The sequence below is a fragment of the Engystomops pustulosus genome, chromosome 10 (assembly GCF_040894005.1).
Source record: "Engystomops pustulosus chromosome 10, aEngPut4.maternal, whole genome shotgun sequence".
Classification (NCBI taxonomy): Eukaryota; Metazoa; Chordata; class Amphibia; order Anura; family Leptodactylidae; genus Engystomops; species Engystomops pustulosus.
Window position 1 is genome coordinate 88,260,673 of NC_092420.1, and position 21,578 is coordinate 88,282,250.

General features: G+C 45.8%; 1 protein-coding gene across 1 annotated transcript in view; it reads right to left on the minus strand.

Annotated features, from left to right (window-relative positions):
- Nucleotides 1-21,578, minus strand: part of FAF1 (Fas associated factor 1) — a 148,363-nt gene that overhangs the window by 107,496 nt on the left and 19,289 nt on the right. Inside the window, exons 3-7 of the mRNA XM_072128875.1 lie at nucleotides 16,323-16,369; nucleotides 15,125-15,348; nucleotides 13,761-13,852; nucleotides 9,825-9,916; nucleotides 3,650-3,755 (exon numbers count right to left, since the gene is read on the minus strand). Coding sequence (XP_071984976.1) covers nucleotides 3,650-3,755; nucleotides 9,825-9,916; nucleotides 13,761-13,852; nucleotides 15,125-15,348; nucleotides 16,323-16,369 — 561 coding nt within the window. The remainder of the gene's footprint in view (nucleotides 1-3,649; nucleotides 3,756-9,824; nucleotides 9,917-13,760; nucleotides 13,853-15,124; nucleotides 15,349-16,322; nucleotides 16,370-21,578) is intronic.

The following is a 21,578-nucleotide window of genomic DNA, read 5'->3' on the forward strand; positions in this document are numbered from 1 at the left end:
ATCCCACGTTTTAATAGCTCCAAGCCTATGTGAGACTGACGCCCACCCAAAAAAAATATTTAATTATTTCTGGGTCCACCCTTCATCAGCCCCAGAAAAATAGACACAAGTGGTTTCCAAATTGTCTTTTGCTGGACTTCTGGGATCTATAATAGTGTTAATGGCCTAATATACCACTCCCAGAATGTTGTGAAGCAGCGTAACACCTTCTAGTTATTGTCACTTTCATGTCCCAATGTGGTGGCATCATCCAGAAAATCAACTTTGAAGCAAGATGTAAATGGGTTGTGTATAAAATCATGGAGGTGGAGAGTTCAGCGCCGAAGTCAAGCTCTCCCCACCTCTGGAAGGCCCCCTCCCTGTGAATGAGATCATAAAACAGACTTCAGGTAAGTGAAGTGTCTGTATGCAGGACTTTGATTACATAGCTGAGGGCATTTTGATGGAAGGAGAGCTTGACTTCGGTGCTGAACTCTAGGCATCCTTGATTTTATATAACCAAATTTGATCTCACTTCAAAGTTGATTTTCTGGATGATACCACCACACGGGTCCATGAAATAGACAAATCTAGAAGCTGTTAAGCAGCGTGATGATATACTGGCAGTGGTTTATTAGATCAATTTCTGGTGACAGGTTCCCATTAAAGCCAAGACCCAACGAGGATCCCTATTACACTGATGGGCCAGTATTACCCTGCTATAACCATTCTGAGGGTCCAGGAGGCGGCTCTTAATTATTCTACCCCAGACATGTTTATAACACAAGAATGGAAACATAAAAAGTGGATAATCTACAGTTGTGTCTCTTGGCAAGATCGATATATATAACATCTAAAATAGTAAAAAGCACATCATAGTATCATAATATCATAGTTCATACAATTGAAATAAGACATGTCCATAAGGTTCAACCAAGGAAGGGAAGGGTTTGGATGAGGAAGAGATTTAGGTGAAACATTTCTATGTAACATAATCATTAATGTTATTTAGGTGTAAAAAGGCATCTAGACCCTTCTTGAAGCTCTCTGCTGTCCCTGCTGTGACCAGCGCCTGAGCTCGGCTATTCCACAGATTGACAGTTCTCATAGTAAAGAAGCCCTGTCACCTCTGGTGATTGAACCTTGTTTTGTCCAGACGGAGACAGTGCCCCCTCGTCTTTTGATTTGATTTAACCTGGAACAACTTACCACCATATTTTTTGTATGGACCATTCATATATTTATATAGATTAATCATGTCCCCTCGTAGTCGTCTCTTTTCCAGACCAAATAAATCTAGTTGTTTTAATCTTTTCTCATAACTGAGACCCTCCATACCCCTTATCATTGTCGTGGTTCTACATTGTACCCTCTCCAGCTCCAGGGCCTCCTTTTTATGGACCGGTGCCCAGAACTAGATGGCATATTCCATGTGAGGTGGAACCAAGGACTCGTACAGTGGTAATATTACATCCCCATCCTGAGAGTCCAGACCACTGCTAATACATGACAAGATCCTACTGGCTTTAGAGGCAGCTGATTGACATTGCATGCTGTTATTTAATTTACAATCTACTAGTACCCCCAGGTCCTTCTGATCCTTTGCAGGTCACAGGCCGCAGACAATGGTCCCATGGAGTATAGTTTGCAGCCAGAGCGTCATCCGTGGGAGCACACCTCACACAGGCCGGAATAGGACCTGCTCCATAACTTGCGGCCAGGACAGTCGGCTCGTGCACGCATGACTGTGTGCATGCAGCCAAAGAGAGCTATGCAGACGCGTCCCAGCCCCTTAAACTGCTGGCACAGTCCAAAACTGCGACCGTGTGCAGGAAACCTAAGGGTAACGTTTTACATCAAAGGGACCAGGACATTGTCTACATGAATAATTGTCCAATAGGCATCTCCCTCCACCCAGAAATCATTGAAAAATTCATCTTATCCAAAAGGGGCAATGAATATTGTGTTAAAAACGAACAAAATCTTTTCATGAAGGAGATTTCCACGCCGAGTAACAGGGTAAAAAAAAAAAATAGTTCTGGTGATATTGCTTGGGCTGAGCATGCATGTCATTACACCAATACACAGGAAGAAGAGTGCCTGCGCTATACATACAGATCTGCTTTATATTAAAGGGGTTGTGAACCACTGATATTGACCTGGTCAGAGGATGTCAGACCATTACAATCCCTACTGGATGACACAAAGAGCACAGCTAGAAGCACAGCTCCATTCCCTGTTACAGCCCCCATTCAGACGATTTGGAGTCAGACCCAACAGATTTGATATGGATACAATAAATCCATCCATAACCTTAACATTTATCCTGATTGTATCATTCCTAGCCAACCATCCGTCCATCTATCACCCTCTCAGCAATCTGATCAGCACTGGTGCGACTGCCAGGACCCCCGTAGATCATGAGACAGGGGGTCCATTCATCTCATCCGCTCATGTGTCCTGCTGCTCCATTTAAAACCATGAGAGTATCTGAAATTGCTGAGCACACTGCTCTGGTATCCATGCCAATCAATCTGGTGCCTATAGGAGTCCATAAGCTACTGGGGCGTTGTGCTTGGTAATTTCTGACACTGGAAGTGTATTGACTGGAGGGTTCACCCTGCCGCTCCCCCTTCTTGTGACTGAGGGGATCCCAGCAGTCGGGACAGTCCATCCTGTGGAATGGGGATAATAAACTTGGTACAGTCCCTTTAAACGGAAAACTACCATCAGGAATCTACTTATTAAAGGGGCTTTCCCACAAAACGGTGGGGATTTCAGTGAGGAAAACCCCCCAAATAACAGGAACGGGCTCCCATAGCTTCAGTGCTGCATGCGCACATCCCCGGGAGCCAGTGGCAAGACAGAAGCTTCAACTAGGATCCTCTGACCCACACCCCAGTAGCCTCTGGGGAAAATTTGCATATTAGTTACCGTGTAGAAGGTTAGAAAGTGACTGTTTAGGGCTTAGGATGTTACAGAGAACCTAGCATAAGTTCTTCCTTAAAGTGGTTTTCCTACGAACTAAAGTTAGGCCCTATCCCCTAACTTGCTGATCAGTGGGGGTATCAGTGCTTAGACCACTCCAGACTGCCAGAACAAGGGGTCCAACGGACCGTTCGGCTCCATTAATCTCTATGGAGCTGATGGAAATTGCAGAGCGCAATAGAGATTAATGGAACAGTACAGTCATGCGCGGCCGTCTACTCCATTAGTCTGACGGAGGGACAAGGGGTCCAACGGGACAGCACCGAGTCCCCCACTGATCAGCAAGTTAGGCCCTATCCTGTGGATAAGGTCTAACTTTAGTACATGGGGAAAACCCCTTTAATGGCTAAATTCCTGATGGTAGGTTTCCTTGAAAGAAAATGAATTGCTTTTCGAGTCAGCGTTATAATGATGATGATCATGTGACCACTTTAAACGCTTTTTCAATCTGTGACACATTGTTAATTCAGGTCCCGTACCACAAATCACTAGAAATATTCGGATATTTGACCTTCGGGCAGCGTGCTGCGTGGACGCCCCTAAAACATGGCCGCCATCAGTCGTCAGAGCCTCGGCTTCATGAGACACTTGCAGATCTTTGCAATTTTGCAGGAACACTTAATAACCTGACATAAAACAGTTATTACTGTAGGAGCCGGTGTCTACGCTCCACCTCGCTCACCTCCTGTATGGTGCAGTTTCCAGAGAATTGCAGGTTGTATTCCCTCTTGACCTCGCGGTGAGTGATGATCAGCGTATAGTTCTGGTTTAATGACTCCTGCTGAGAGCTGAGGGAATAGAAATAGAGACAGAGTCAGTGAAGACAAGTAGCGGCGTGCTCCACTACAGCGCTCATCCTTCTGGGAGAGCCCCGACTGCCACTCCGACAAGCCCGGGCACACCTCACCCCGGTCACAGGGGGCGCTACCGGACTGACCAAACATGGAGAACGTGTCCTAGGAGCCCGTTACTGCACAGACACAAGGATAACACTCACATAATTACTACATCTAATGAGATAAACACGTACAAGCAGCGCCTCCGCAGGGTCCGGGACCACACAACTGCACCGAGAGGTGCTAACACACACATCACAATGTCAGCACCCACAGGACCCTACAGCAGGGAGCATATACATTATTAGACCCGCAGCATGGAACATATAGGAGAAGGACTCTTCTACATTGTAGCCGGACGAGTCTCTAATACAACATTTGTAAAATGTTCAGATTAGAAGCTACGGATTCTTTGACCAACCAGCGCCAGGCAGCTGCTGCCAAGCCAGGTCATAGCATGTGGTGCAACAAGGGGGACGTGGATATAAATGATAATAATGTGCACATTACTGCGCAGCAGAAAGACAAACCAAGCCATGATGGGCGAAATACAGGACCCAGAAAGGTTCAATTAAATCTCATCACAGATCGGTTCTGTAGGTTTGTTCTTAAGTTGAATTTGTATGCAAGTTGGAATTGTATACTTTATAATGGTAGCTCCAGACAAAAAAATTTGGGTCTGTTTGACTATTGGATTTTAAAAATGTTGGGTTGTCATAAGAACCAGGATTAACAATAAATCTTCATTACAGACACCTGTGATACCTGTTATAGCTGATTATTGTAGCCTAAGACTAAAGTACAATAATTACCAACATCCAGAGGTCCGTTTGTAACTAGGGGTCGTCTGTAAGTTGGGTGTTCTTAAGTAGGGGACCACCTGTATTTCCCGATGTCTACTATCAGGACCAGCCGGGCACATCTAACCCAGGCCAAGTACTATAGCCCAAAAAGGACCCTTCACCGCCTCCCTCAATACAACTCTACTGTCCATTTGGTGGTCCAGGGCAGTCTGCTCCAAACCAGCACCACCCACATAACTGCAATCTTTGGTGCTGGATCCCGGAGCAGTCCCCAGAAATGGAGAGGTAACTAATAAAGGACACAGAGATGGATGAGGAGGTGAAGGTGATCTGCTGGCAGCATGTTGTAATAATAATAATAATAATAATTCTTTATTTATATAGCGCACACAGATTCTGCAGCGCTGCACAGAGCTTGTCATATCGGTCCCTGTCCCCATGGGGCTCACAATCTAAACAACCTAACAGTATGTTTTGGAGTGTGGGACGAAAACGGAGGACCCGGAGGAAAGCCACGCAAACACGGAGAGAACATACAAACTCTTTACAGATGTTGACCTGGGTGGGATTCGAACCCAGGACTCCAGCGCTGCAAGGCTCATTTGCATAACGATAAAAATGTCAATTTGTCATGCTCTGTGCAGCGCTGCGTTATCTGTGTGCGCTATATCAATAAAGAATTATTATTATATTATTAATTTCCCATTTTCCTCTACAATTACAGTTCTTTGAGAAATAGGAAAGGTATAACTGGGAAGTGTATGAAGTTCCCTATCCAAAGCTTTATCTACTTGTAGAGCGATTTGGCTCTGTGGCGACTTCCATCACGATAAACCACGGACACTTATTCAGAAGTCCAGGCACCATGACTGTGGCAATCATCTTATAGTAGAAATAAGGAGGCCATGAATAACTAACATCAACTTTTAAAATGATGCTGATGAGCCAGAAGAGCTCTGGGAGGCGTTACTAGAGCCCCTCCGTGCTGTAGTTTCACAGACTGTTACACTGTGCAGGAGCACTTTCCCCTCTCCCACAGTGTGACATTACAGCAGGAAGGTGGAGGGGAGGGGGAAGTGTTGAGGAAATTGAGGAGAGACAATGTAATAGCATGTGAAGCCAGAGTATGGAGAGGCTCTGGTAATGCCCCCAACCACAGAGCTCTTTGAGCTCATTAGCATAATGTTAAAAGTTGATTTTAGAAGGCAGGAGACCATGAATAACAAACATAAGAAGATTCCCACAGTCACGCTGCCCAGATCTATGAGTAATGTCCATGGTTTATCATGACGGATTTTTATAATAGATTCCCTTTAAGCAGTATTCGTGATAAAATAATAAAAAGATATATACACGTGATCCCCGACTTAGAGACGGACCCCTCTGCCCCCTGTGACCTCTCTGGATGTTACTGTAGTCCCAGGCTGCAATGATCAGCTGTAAAGTGTCTGTAACGAAGCTTTATTGATAATCCTTAATCCCATGATAGCATAAAATGTAGAAAATCCAATTGTCACGGGAAAATTCTGGCGTCCCTATTATAAAATATACCTGTTCCGACTTGCACACAAATTCAACTTGAGAACGAAAGAACCGATCTTGCGTGTATTATATTTCATTATTATTTTTTATTTTTATGTATTTTATTTTGTTTTTCTTTTAATATATTTTTTTCTTTTTTCTTTTATTATATATATATTATATACAGACATCTCTATATCTACAGTAAATACGGTATATTATGCAAGTTTGTATAAATGTGTGATCGTTTAGAGTTGGAGGAGATATATAAACTTTAGGACCTGCTCCCTTTTAGCTTTTTTTAAGGATTTTTGGCTTTTAAAAAAAAAAAATAATAAAAAAAAAAATATGTGGTTTCCGCCTCCTAAATCCCAGAATGTGTCTTGGAGGCGCTGCGTGCCTCATCTGCAGCGAGGCGCGGGATGACTGCCTTCCTTATTTTCTTATAGCCGTGCCACGGGATTTACAATTTAAACGCCGCCAAACCTGTCAATTAAATCTGTCGATTTTAAGCTTGCAGATTTAGCGCGGCTCATGTCAGCTACAGATCACATTTACTGTAATTACAGCTTATTTACATTAACACAAAATAAGGAATCAGGATGGAGAGGGGATGTTTGTTGTAGCTAATGCTGCCCGCGATTTCACATTTGCTGCAAACAGACGCCACTTAAAAACCTGGAAACTATGCAAATCTCCCCGAGCCTGTGCAGCGCCGAAGCGCGCCAGCCCCGACTTACAGACGCAAAGCAAATATGGGACACTAATCCCGATGATGGAATGGGATGGGGACCGCGACCCACATTATACTGAAACAATTCCGGATACAGCGACTCATCCATACAGCCGCTGCACCCTGTATATACTGCATGCTATTTTTGGTTTTTTTTTGCTCCTTTCTTCTTGTGCAGTGTATCTGAAATCCGGTACACAGAGGATAGGTATGAAGAGGATGCCGAGGGGGGATCAGACCTGCCGCCCGCCCAGACATGGTAGATACCTGTGTATACAGCTGTGTGATAACCATCCCAGTACATCAATACAGAAATCAGAGTAACGCTACATAATAGAGAAGGAATCAGAGCAGATGCTACATGTCAGAGAATATGCACAATCCGGCCAGGATTTCTATACAAAGCTGTGCGCCCCCTTGTGGTCTCAGTTGTCATTGCACACACACAAGGGACCGGTTCTCACCGCTGTCTGTTGACTATTGCCATAAAATAAAAATGGGCACATTTATTACTTTTTTTAAGCAAATGTCACATCTATGCGTTTTCTTTACACTGTGATCGAATTCTCTGTAGAAAGAAAGGTACAAAAACGGCTCCTGGTGCTGGTCCATGAAGATAAAAGCAGAATTATCTCTAAAACTACAGGTGCCTGTGAATAGGAAAGGGATGTCTGGGAAACTGATGTCCTTCACATGTGGATGATTGTTGGACGGCCGATTCCAGACCTGGAAAACTACATTTAATATTTTGGTTTTAAATAAAGAGATGCCGCCCCACGTACGATTTTCTCCAAACGCGAGCATCAGAGACATCTGGACTGTGGACGGTTTATAAAACAAAAGAAGAAGATTTTCCACTCCGGCGCAGAGCGGAAAATCTTCTTCCATTAGTTAATAGAATTCGTTTGGGTGAAATTCTAATCCTTTGCTTAATTATTGGAACCAAATGGGGAAGTTTTTATGAAATCTCCGCCACCAGTTTCCCGGTATAGAAAACCTTTAATGCTCTTTGCCAAACCCGACAGTTTTCCTCATTTCCTAGCAAATTTTTAACAGGGTACATACAAAACCCATATAAGGTCGTGTGCTAGCCGCCCTAATGTGGACTTGCTCATGGTACACAGTGACTTCTATTGTGCCTGGTCACCGTGCGGTGCATGCACCAGGTCTCACCGCACCGTGAACGCGCCAAGCAGCTGGTCATGTGCATGGGATATTGGCAGCGTGAGCAGAGTAAATCACCAAGTAACGGTGCATTTGACGCCTAGAAACTGCACATGTCTGCATGAAGACTCAACCTAAGTTTCTCGTTCACCAGGACCCATGGGGCACATGAGCCCAGGGGAGCAGGACTCAGGACATCCTGTGATTGGCTTCCAGCAGATGGAGGGGGCTTTGCAGTCACCATGGTATGCACAACCCCTCCGTCATAACCACCTGCGCATCATTGGTTGGGGAGGTGTGCGGATGCCCTAAGCACAACTTTCAAAGCAATGATATGGGAGTGGGGTGATCACAGAGGGGGCATGTACACAGCAATGCCCGCACTTCCAGGACACCATAGTATATCACAAGAAGTCCCGAGTCCTGCTGCCCGAGGGTCATGTGACCTGCGAATGCCAAGTGCCAACAAGAAACTTTACAAGTACAATACGGATGCCCCTTGTAGGGTCTTCAGCCTAGCTTAGGCGAAGAGAGGGCAAGATCCCACTCCTCGTCCTTCAGGGGACCAGGGTCCCTCTCCCACCGTATCCTCGCCAGTGTCCGTTTGATGTGAGTGGATAGTAACTCTCTGTACAGCCGGGATATGAGGGCCCTTCCAGGGCCGGCAGGAGGATGAAGGGAACAGGTGTTTTCTACTGCCTGGTCACCCGGAAACTGTGTGTTTATAGCAATGGCGGAGCTGAAGATATAACAGATGGAAGGAGTTCGGCAAGTCAAAGGAATCCTTTATCGGCTGAAATGAGAGGAGGACTCCATCTATACAGACATCCCCCATATAGGACAACCCCGGCCTTCATCTAGCCACATTAGGCAAAAGGGGAAAGTTCAGAAAGCGCTGGGTTATTCCACAAGGGGTGTACTTGTAAACCCAGTGGTAGAATAGTGCGAGCAAACTCTCATCCAGAACAGACAGAGGAGCGCATCAAGGGGGAGGCCGCTCTAAGTCCTTCTGTCCCCCCCAAATAGGAGATATTCAGGTGAGGTGTGTAGATTACAATAGGTTCCAACTAGAAGTGCCATTGTGTGTGATTTCTCAAGGTGGAACATCCAAGGAAAGTAGGACAACTTTGCCACCCAATAGTATAGCTTAAAATTGGGTAGGCCCTTAGGTTCTACTTTTTGTTAAAAACAAGTTTTGCAAATATACTAATTAACTGAAAGGGCTCTGGGGGGGGATGCCCGATGGAGAGCACTTGTAGTCCATTTGCATGTTTTCATGACAACATCAAAGGGATTTTGCTAGACAGACCCTATATCAGGGTGGCCACAGGATAACTACAGCTGGAGCTGCCCGGTAGGTTGAATCCAGCCTGTAGATTTCCTTTCACGTTGATGTTGGTCTTATGGAGCAGCACATTTATACAACATGAACAAAATCTGGCTCCTGGCTGGCGTAGGTTTCACATCCTAAAACAAGTTGTCCTAATGCATAGGACATCACGACAGTCTGGATAAACTCCCTCAAATAATTGATATATTAGAAAAAACATTTATTGGTACCGACCAACCCAACAGACCCAATGACCACAACCCACTGGCTCTGATGGGGGAAAGAAATTGACAACCTTGTGATCACGTGCCCAATATATGACATATAGGTGTAGATACGGATAACTCTGCTCCTTGGCTACTATGCAGATGTTCCGTGCTGGTGCCTATAGATCCAATTCATTGAGAGAAGAGGATTTATGTCTTATCACCATCAGAAGAATGACCCAATAGTAGAAATAAATGTATTACCTGGACTGGCTGGACATAGACGGAAGCGGCAAGTCTGGTGTCAGGACATAAAGGTTATTGTGTTTTGGCAAGTGAAGAGTCCTTAAGACGATCTGAAAGTAAAAATATGTAGAGCACATCAACAAAAGTAACATCTAGAACACACAAACAGACACACAACCATGTTATTAAGAAGATAAAGTCATCTCACTGCGATATCATAAGAGAAGTCTGAACGCTGAGGGTTCAATTGATGGGACCCCCAATGATTATAAGAAGAGGACCCCCAGCGATCCAGAGGACGGGGGTTGTCACTAATGTGTGGAGAGGCAGGAGCCATGGCTTCCTTTGATGCTATTGGATGGTCAGAAATTACTGAGCACAGCGCTCTTCAATCTCCGGCACTGACATCGTGAAAGGGATTGCTGGAGATACTGGAGCGTTGTACACGAAGAGGACCCCCCAGAGATCCAAAGGACCGGAATTGTCCATTATGTGTGGAGGGGCTGGATGAGACAAAAGGCTTCATTTAATTCTATTGGATGTTCATAAATTGCTGAGCACAGCGCTCTTCTATCTCCGGCACTCAAATAGACAGTGACAGGGAGTGCTGGAGATACTGGAGTGCTGTACAATTTCCAACTAACATACTAATGAATGGATCGGAAAGACCCATGCTCCACCCATCACTCCACCATTTGGTGAGAATGCGACCTCTGTCCTCCAGATCTCTGGGAGTTTTTTTGCCGGTGATTAGTGGGGGTCACAGTAGTCGGACCCTCATCCATCAGCATGTAATTCCTTATAGCTTGCAAACTTGGTACATCCCCTTCACAGGTAATTTGTCAGCCTTATCATAAGCGCGTCTTTCATTATCTATCCGAGAAATGTTTTTGGTGATAAGCACATGAGAATTTAGGGTGCCCCATGTGTTTGGCTACAGGGTTCGGAGCACCCTCTCATGACCAGTGTAAAGGAGAAGCAGGGCACTGAGAGCATGGCTCATACAGATATAAATGAAGGCGCTTATGATGCAGAGTACTTCTCTACAAGGAGATAAGTCACTGGGCCAGAACATGAGAACTCCGGCCCATCAGCACCATCAAAGCATAAAAACAAAGTTTACATCCCGGACATAGGACCTCAGAGCACAACACAGACGTATGGGAATCTCCGCTCGCCCCGGGTGCCAGGTCAGGGCCTCCCCTTCGCAATTTGTATTCAAGGGCCTTTCCCCATGAGTGTTTTTCTTTCTTTTGGTAACTTAAGACCTGTTCAGGGCTGCGGAGAGAAGCCTTGAGGAACAGCGTGTATCCGAGCGGAGAACAGCGCCTTTATTCAGGGGCTGCTGCTATTTAAAGCCCCGGCCTTCCAAAAATAGTCCGACTGTCCGCTCAAATGATAGGACTGCAACACTGGGGCTCTGTTCCTCTGCACGCACTCAGATCCGTGTTAACCAATTATTAACCCATTCCCGTCTGGAAGTCGGAGCTGGAGATGAGGGATAGGGAAGAGTCCTGCAGCCGGCTAACATATAGTACATATACATACAGGGGCCTATAGAATATCACATTTGTGGACCTAAGGCTTCCATCTCTTATGCAATCCATCTACAGATTGATCATTCAGAACTATTGTCGGGTGACATGCCCTTTAAATCTCTAGATTTGGGAACATCTGTAAGATATACTGGGAAGCCTGACTTATGGGGGCCATAACTAGCAACTTACAGGACTATAAGAAGGCTGTCCCACCATGATGCGATTTCTGGACCAGACGTCTGTGTGTGAATTATGCTCCAGTACATGTGTGTATGGTGGAGTATTATGGTGGTGCCACAGACTTGTCTTACACAGACCCCTTGAAGTGATCACAGCACCAGTCACACTTCCACCCCGTTGATCCATTCACGTAAGGACTCTGACTCCTCCATTCTCTGGATCTATGGGGTTCCCAGGAGTTGGACCCTCAGCAATCTATAACTTACAATGGTGTGGCAATCCCTTTAAAGAAGATGTTACTTACTTGCCAAAAAGCACAGGACATCTTACAAGATCATGTGTAGTCTCTGCTTTGATTGTTTAGGCAGCTCAGAGGAGCCCATACAACACTAAGCAGGTGGATTTCGGTACATAACAGAACGGATATATGTCAGAGGTTCCTCTGATGTCCTAGTACCCTGGTTACTAACTATATTACACCAGATAAGAGCTTTGTGCACGGAGACTTCTCATCCCCCCCCCCCAATATATATATAATATAATGCAGTGCGCCAGAGACACATAAGAGTCCGTTCCATGGCTCAGCAGCCAAAATGCAGCTTTGGTTAGGACTAGAGAAAAGGGTAGAATAGATCTCAAAGATCAGTATAAATATACAAACTATAGAAATACGGATTAGTGCCGTATAGTGTCGCCCTAGTAACTGGTGCATTATAGGGACAATGATAGGGACAGATATGGCTCCGCTAGATGACACTGATAAAGAAGGAGACTATGATGCAAATACTTTTGCTTCACATCACCAATATCTCTTCTGTCTACTGATACTGGAACTGTGTGGGTGGGCTACGTAGCTCATGACGCGAGGTCTTACAGAAGACGTATTGTGGGCACACGCGGCGTCCACACAGGTCTTATAGGTTTGGTAAATTCCGGGGATTTCCAGATGGAAACAAAACAATCATGACGTATCCAGCCGGGGAATGCGGGGATTATACACTGTTCATGTATAGGGTCTGCGTCATGTGACCCCGACCCAGAGAGATGCCTGAGCTTTCATGTGGGCAATGGATGTAACACTATATCCAAGTATACAGCGGCCATATCACAGCCAGGATGCAGGAGAACTGGAACAATTACAACTTAAAGGGATTTTACCCCTATTCACAGAATAGTGGACAAAAACACTGAAAGCACCTGCTCTAACCCAAAGAACCACCGGGGATCGTCAGAATGGGGGACCAACAAGTCCACCGAGGGGGGGGGGGGGGGGGAGAACCACGAGTCCACCATGAGGGGGGGGGGGACCACGAGTCCACCATGAGGGGGGGGGGCCACGAGTCCACCATGAGGGGGGGGGACCACGGGTCCACCATGAGGGGGGGGGACCACGGGTCCACCATGAGGGGGGGGGGAACCACGAGTCCACCATGAGGGGGGGGGGAACCACGAGTCCACCATGAGGGGGGGGGGAACCACGAGTCCACCATGAGGAGGGGGGGGAACCACGAGTCCACCATGAGGGGGGGGGGGACCACGAGTCCACCATGAGGAGGGGGGGGGGACCACGAGTCCACCATGAGGAGGGGGGGGGGGAACCACGAGTCCACCCTGAGGGGGGGGGGGGGGAAACCACGAGTCCACCATGAGGAGGGGGGGAAAACACGAGTCCACCATGAGGGGGGGGGACCACGAGTCCACCATGAGGGGGGGGGAACCACGAGTCCACCATGAGGGGGGGGGAACCACGAGTCCACCATGAGGGGGGGGGAACCACGAGTCCACCATGAGGGGGGGGGAACCACGAGTCCACCATGAGGGGGGGGGGACCACGAGTCCACCATGAGGGGGGGGGGAACCACGAGTCCACCATGGGGGGGGGGACCACGAGTCCACCATGAGGGGGGGGACCACGAGTCCACCATGAGGGGGGGGGGACCACGAGTCCCCCATGAGGGGGGGGGACCACGAGTCCACCATGAGGGGGGGGACCACAAGTCCACCATGAGGGGGGGGGGGACCACAAGTCCACCATGAGGGGGGGGGGACCACAAGTCCACCATGAGGGGGGGGGGACCACGAGTCCACCATGAGGGGGGGGGGACCACGAGTCCACCATGAGGGGGGGGGGACCACGAGTCCACCATGAGTTGCCCTTCATGGACTGGGACTTCTGGGTAACATGTCTATCCATGGACAATACCTTTAACAAAGTAAGTGGTGAAGCAATACTCACACTGTCCTCCACATCTCCAGTTTTCCAGCCTTTTAATAGCATTTTGGCTGCAGGAACCTGAAGCTCATTTTCTAGGATTTGTTTTATATCTCCTGCAAACACAAAAGAAATTTTACATAAAAAAGCATTATATATTATAGCATTAAAAAAACTAAAAGCAGAGAAATCATACAATAGAACAAGGGAGGGGAGACTAAGAAAATACTGTGAAACCAGAAGTAAAGTAGTCGTCTTATTATACGAATTTTGAGGGTTTAAGAAAGATGACGTTTTAGAATCAAGACTGATCCATGGAAACGTGGACAAGGGTGGTCTCATGAAGGCGTCCCCTATAGATGGGGGAGAACAATCAAACTAGGGACAACCCCTTTAAGTCATCAGCACAGAGTAGAATCGAGGTTATAATCTGAGAGTTTAGTCAAAGGCTTCTCATTAACGGGGGGAACATTTCGTCACAGAGCAGCTCCCTATAGGTGGGACGCACGGCGTAGGGCACGAGCTTAACTGAAGCAATTCACAAGCACCTGGATCTCCAGAGCTCGCACCCTTCTCTAGGCAAGTATAGATGTTGTCCTATCTTAGGGAGTTATCCCCAATCCACAGGATAGGGGGTAACTTCCTAATCAGTGGGGGTCTGACAGCTGGGACCCCACTGATGAAAACCTAAAACCCCAGCAAGTAGGAGAAAGGGGATCCCATTCCCACTAATGGGCCCGTCTCCTGCCGCTTCATTCAGATGCATGAGGGGGGCCAGAGATACCAGAGCGATGTGCTCAGCAGCTCTTATAGAACTAAAACACATGCTCAGCCTGAGGTTCCAACCATTAGTGAGAACGGCAGCCCCTTTCCCATGATCTGTGGGGGTCCCAGCTGTCAGCACCTCACCGATTAGGAAGATATCCCCTATGCTGTGGATTGGGGATAACATTTTTAGTTGGGACAAACACTTTAAAGAGCGATTAGGGACCCAAATAGTCCATAGACTATAGTTTATTATTCATAACTGCCCTGACCGTTTCCCTTTAATGTCGCTCGCACCAAATGAATGGAAAGTTTATTTCACATTAAAGAACAAAAACCCCCTTTACTCTGGATCACACGGAGCATTTTATGACGTCCCAATACAAACAGGAAGGAGACCTGCGTCCTGCCAAATACTGGTAAAAATTAAACAAAATGATAAATCCAATTCTTTCTTTCAAGAAACGCCAACTACAGGTTTCCCCGAAAATACTCTTCCCATCCGGACACGGTAAAGCCAAGTCCGTGCCACAATCTATAGTCAATGCCGGGGGCCCAGGTCCTAGGTTACATATAACATGGGAGAGGTCGGACACCGGGGCGAGACGCGTGGACCATCTTACCGACAGTGCAGCTGTCCTCCAGAACCACATCCGCCGTCTTCTCTCTATATTCCACTTTGAAGTCCAGCATACGGGAAAGACGCTCCACAACCTGCCGGCTGGGAATTACTGGGCGAAAGGCAGAGCCGGAGGAGGAAGAGGAGGAAGCGATGGATGACGCGGAGGTGTTAGGCAGAGCGGATGGGCCAAACACAGGATTCGGGATATTCTCTGAACTGTATTCACTGAAATGATAGAGAGAGATTAGGCAAGAACATGGACATGACAGTGATCTCAAATTAAAGGGAACCCGTCATCAGGAAGGACATTTCTACATGATGACAGCTTCCAATCCCAAATTTGTCTTTGTGGGGCATCAGAGCCAGGTAATGTTAAAGAAAAACTTAAAAAGCAGTGAAATTATTCAGAAGCCATTTTTGAAATCAACATGCCAGAGGCTATTGGAACCTATCATCATGTAAAAATGACCTTCCTCATGACAGGTTCACTTAAAGGCTGATCTACAAGTCACATTCAATAAGCTGAGGAGCAACGGAGCTTTCAGCAACACAACTGAAGCCACCTCTACATCACAATAAATCCTCAACGACCCACAATTCCCTACATAAATCTAATATAAAACAGTGGGGGTGCTGTCCATCTTAGAGAATCAGCCATCAGTTCTGTGTAAAACTGCAGAGGATGATCAACATCATCCCTGGAGCGATGTGCAGTCAAACCTTTATGCGAGATGTTAGTAGCAGCAGGACAGAGAAATTATACTCCAGGATTGTAGCTGGACTTCGTGTAGTCCTGTGTGAGGAGACTCTGTACTCTTAGTAAATGATGTTGTATTATACCATTAAATCAGCTCTTACTCAGAGCAGAGGGAAAGATCTGTGGTGTGTTCAGTTAAGAGATCTCTCACAGGAGTGCACCAAGGTGCTCCTAGTACAGCTACAATCCTGGATATAATATATTATATGTATACGTCACAGTTCTGCTGCTTTTGAAAGCATACACAAAGTTATAATTACACATCTCTCCAGGGACAATAGATAACACTGACTGCAGACTGACAGCAATTCTTAGGATTGGTGGCGTCCTAGAATGATGCCATCACTATAACATATGGAAATAGCCCCTTAATACCTGGTCTGGAGACTGGAATTTACCAGCTATGATTTTACTACCTGGAAGAAGGTCGTATGGTACCTACCTCTGTAAAATGCCATTTTCTTGTGGTATGACGCCATTTATTGCTGCCTGTCAGAAAAAAAAAAAAAAAAAGGTCAAAAAACTAATATACAGAACATTCCTATGTAACACCGGTCCCCTCCAGGTACATAGGATGACGAGAAGAGATCCCATTATTCCTTATGGGTTATATAACAAGGATTAGTATCCTCACTGCAGTGTCCTATTCTGCCCAAATGGGGAACACTACAGACACTTTTTCACCAAGGAACTTCTTAAATAAGAGATCTGGTGACCCACTCCTTAAAGGGAATCTCCCATCAAAATCCACCATGATAAACCAGGGACATTACTCATAGATCCAGGCTCTGTCACTGTGGGAATCTTCTTACATTTGTTATCCATGGCCTCCTTCTTTCTAACATAAACTTTTAAAATTATGCTAATGAGTCAGAAGAGCACTGGGAGAGTTACCAGAGCACCTCTGCGCTGTAGCTTCACAGGCTGTTACACTGTGCAGGAGCACTTCCCTCTACCTCTGTGAAATTACAGCAGTTAGAGGTAGCAGAGAGCAGGGGAGGGGAATACAGTGTAAAAATCTTTGAAGCTACAGCACGGAGGAGCTCTGGTAATGCTCTGGAGAGCCCTTCTGGCTCATAAGCATAATTTTACAAGCTGAAGGAAGGAGGCCATGAATAAATAATATAAGGAGATTTTCACAGTCACAGTGCCTGGATCTATGAGTAAGTGTCCCTGGTTTATCAGGATGGATTTCAATGGATCAGCCTCAGTAAGGAATAAGAGGCCTCCCTAATAGTCCTTAATAATCAAACAAATGTTGATAACTTATCCTAACAGGTTATCCATAGTTTAATTCCTAAAGATCCCTTTAAGGTGGCTAACACATGCCAAACACAAGAGACTTTGGCTTTCAGCGTGGACATAGGCAGCACCACATCTCCATTCAAATCTACAGTGTGCTGCAATACTAAAGGAAACCACAAGAGGGCGGGCAGGAGACATCATAGCGGATTTTAACCAGTGAAGTGCCAAGCAGTAAGCAGTCAGTATCACTGAAGCTATACACAAGTATGGATGAACACGCCAAATATTTAAGGAGAGTAAAGCCGCTTCTCTAGAGCCCTCTACTGGAGATACAGGGAACCCGTCACCGGATTTTACCCCACTACTACCTGCCCCTCAGAGTATGAAATGCCCTTTCTAGAATTCTCTATTTATGGGAAATCTACCCGTTTACCTATAAAACACGAGAGGTTAGGCCCTATCCATAGGACAAGGCCTAACTTGCTGATGGTGGGGAGTCCCATTGATGAGATCCCCACGGATCACGAAAGCGAGGGGTCCGAAAACCCCTTTAAAGACAAAAATGAGTCAAGTCTAGTGGTTGTGGGGTAGTGTCCCTTCAGACGCCCCCCATCTTCTGTTCTATAGCACCACAAAACATATGTTTAGAGTGGAATTCAACCTAACAATCTTCTCTTTCTGATCACATCAGGTTTATGGTACAGAACCAGAGATCCAGGAAGCTAAAGACATGGCTAGAAATACAGTTCCTACATATATTAACTGCCTGGAAGTCCAGTTCTATGGAACACAGAACCACGAGCCTGGTGTGACCTGAAAGATGAGATTCTTACCTTAAATATGACACAACAGCTTGTTTCTAGGTCCTAAAGAACCAAAGATGGGGGGATTCTGAAGTGACACTACAGCTAACAAACTTGACTCATTTCATGTGAAAATTAGAGGAGAAGAGTCATATTTCCTGACTTGAGGTTTTATATAACACACACACAAACATATATCATACATATCTATATAGATCTATCCATCTATAAAACGAGAGATATCACATAAAAGAGGGAAGTCCAGAAAGAAGAGAGGGCTGGCAATTTATTGGGGTAAATCCTGGTGACAGCTTCCCTGGACTAAATGATTTGGGATATAAACCAAACCAAAGTGAGTTACAGAGCAGCCATCCGATAGGGGGCGCTAAAAACCTGCTTTCAGTCTTCTTGATAACTAAATTTGCATATTTTTTATCCCAGGAGTCATTGCACATCCTACACTCCCTAAGTCTCCGTAAGGAGAAACCATATCCCCCTAGACATATACAAAGGTCAATACATCTCACAACAATGGAACCTGATGGGTCGATACAAAGAACATCCCCTTTAACTTTTTACACAGGTCAATGCTTAAAGGGAATGTCTCCAGTCTAAAATGTCTCCCATAACCAGAGCCGTACTACCTAGGAGCCTTTAATAGGAGCAGAAACATCCCATTGTAGCCAAAAACCGTTTTATGGATATGCAAATTAGCATGAATATGCATGAAGGGCGGGGCAACATTTTCAGATTTGCATACAAATAACACAAGTGCTCCAACCCTTTTACGCAATCGACTCACGATTGTCATTTTAAGCTTTGGCTGTCCAAGGGCAAATCTGTCAATTTGGGCCCGCCCACGTTGCACTAGCAGGCTGATTTGCATATCCAGAAAAAGATGATTATCTCTGCGTTGCATCGTCGTTTTATGACCAGAAAGGTAAGTATCAGCTCGTATTAAAAGCCCCTATGTGACACTATTATTGGTTCGGGAGGGATTTTTGACCGCAAAATTTCCCTTTAAATAATAAAGCGTCTTCTATGGGGTCCATGTAAACAGCAGATGATCCGCTCACACGCATGTAACATGAGGCCAGCAGTCACACACACACGTCTTGTTACTGATCTGTTATGACCCTTCTCCAGACACACAGATCTCTACGGCCTCATCACACGCAGCAGCCGGGGCGATGACTCTGCAGTTCTCAGCTCTTTTTTTTTTGTGTGTGTGTCTCGTTCTCTCTTGGCAATTGTGCAAAGAAAACAGAGCGGGAGGGGGAGCTCCGATTCTACACTCTCCAAATCGCTGATATTTCCATAAATAAATCTTCAGAGTTGAACTTTGAGATTTGTCAGAAACCTAACGGTTTCCTGTGTCTCGAAGGGCTCAGCGCGCAGCACACGCATGATGGTGCGCACCGGCATAACGACAATCATCATGTACACACATCTATAGTATAGTGCTCGGCACATGCTGTACCTAGGGATGCTGGGACTTGTAGTACTACAACGTATGGGGAACCAGAGGTGGCAATGTGCTCAGCTCCTCCTGCTCTATAACATGTTGCCTGCAGATAGAAATCTATTTACAATCTGCTCAGCTCCTCCTGCTCTATAACATGCTGCCTGCAGGTAGGACACTATGTACAATCTGCTCAGCTCCTCCTGCTCTATAACATGCTGCCTGCAGATAGGACACTATGTACAATCTGCTCAGCTCCTCTTGCTCTATAACATGCTGCCTGCAGATAGGACACTATGAACAATCTGCTCCGCTCCTCCTGCTCGATGATATGCCGTTTGCAGATAGGACACTATGTACAATCAGTTCTGCTCCTCCTGCTCTATAATATTCTGCCTGCAGATAGAAATCTATTTACAATCTGCACAGCTACTCCTGCTCTATAACATGCTGCCTACAGATAGGACACTATGTACAATCTGTTCAGCTCCTCCTGCTCTATAACATGCTGCCTGCAGATAGGACACTATGTACAATCAGCTCAGCTCCTCCTGCTCTATAACATGCTGCCTGAAGATAGGACACTATGTACAATGTGCTCATCTCCTCCTGCTCTATAAAATACTGCTTGCCCTTTCATTCTGTTTTCTTTAAGATAATTTGGGAGCAGCAGAGGAGAAAACGTGCCGCATTATCTGTGCTGCGCATGAGAAGGCACATTCTGATACAAGACGCTCCCATCTGTTCTCCGCTGTCCCCCGGCCAGATACAATACAGACTTCATCACTTTATACTTGGACAATTTTATTCCTAGTTCAAATTTATTGCCCATCGGGGACAGTTTGGTGGAGACTCCTAAAGCTTAACCACGCTTGACACGTATCCAGTCATCTCCAGTTATTTGTGTAGGGAGAACCAGAGGCATCCAAATTTAGGGTATAAAATCTGAAGTTTTTATTTTTATCCATAATATGTGGATGCTATACTTCAGCTCACAGCAGATATCAAAGGAAAATCTGCAGTGTCTGCCATGTGTGAACACGTCCTACATAATCAGAACTATCCCGCAGCATTTTATCAGAACTTTGCTGTTCCTCAATTATTACTCCTGGAAATTTAAGAATAAAGTTTTTAACGGGAGAGATCTTGATGGGGTAGGCCACTACAACATATAATGTATTCAATTCACTGTGTTTTGCAGGTGTCAGACCGCGAAACACCCTCCTGACAAGCGCAAAAGTGTTTCTTTCTCCATTTACCAGATATATACCAAGCCTCCCAGCTTCTCTGCAGTCACATTGACCTTGGACTCCGTATATAAGATGGCGATGCTCTCTTATAAGGAATGGCTGGTCCATTCTACAAGCTCTTATGCCTCGTGTCAACCTCTCATCCTCATAGACTGTAAGCTCTTGTGTCCCCCCTCATCCTCATAGACTGTAAGCTCTTGTGTCACCCCCTCATCCTCATAGACTGTAAGCTCTTGTGTCACCTCCTCATCCTCATAGACTGTAAGCTCTTGTGTCACCCCCTCATCCTCATAGACTGTAAGCTCTTGTGTCCCTCCTCATCCTCATAGACTGTAAGCTCTTGTGTCACCCCCTCATCCTCATAGACTGTAAGCTCTTGTGTCACCCCCTCATCCTCATAGACTGTAAGCTCTTGTGTCACCCCCTCATCCTCATAGACTGTAAGCTCTTGTATCACCCCCTCATCCTCATAGACTGTAAGCTCTTGTGTCCCCCCTCATCCTCATAGACTGTAAGCTCTTGTGTCACCCCCTCATCCTCATAGACTGTAAGCTCTTGTGTCACCCCCTCATCCTCATAGACTGTAAGCTCTTGTGTCACCCCCTCCTCCTCATAGACTGTAAGCTCTTGTGTCCCCCCTCCTCCTCATAGACTGTAAGCTCTTGTGTCACCCCCTCATCCTCATAGACTGTAAGCTCTTGTGTCACCCCTCATCCTCATAGACTGTAAGCTTTTGTGAGCAGGGCCCTCACTCATATTACTCCTATTGTTCCATATACCTGTTCATACTCTAACGTAATACATTTGTATATGTCTCTCTATGATTTTTAACGCTACAGAATATGACGGTGCAATATAAAGTTTATTATTTACCAAGATCTCCTTCTTGATTTATGTGCGTCTCTACAAAATGAAGCTGAATTCAGTCTTGCTAGCAA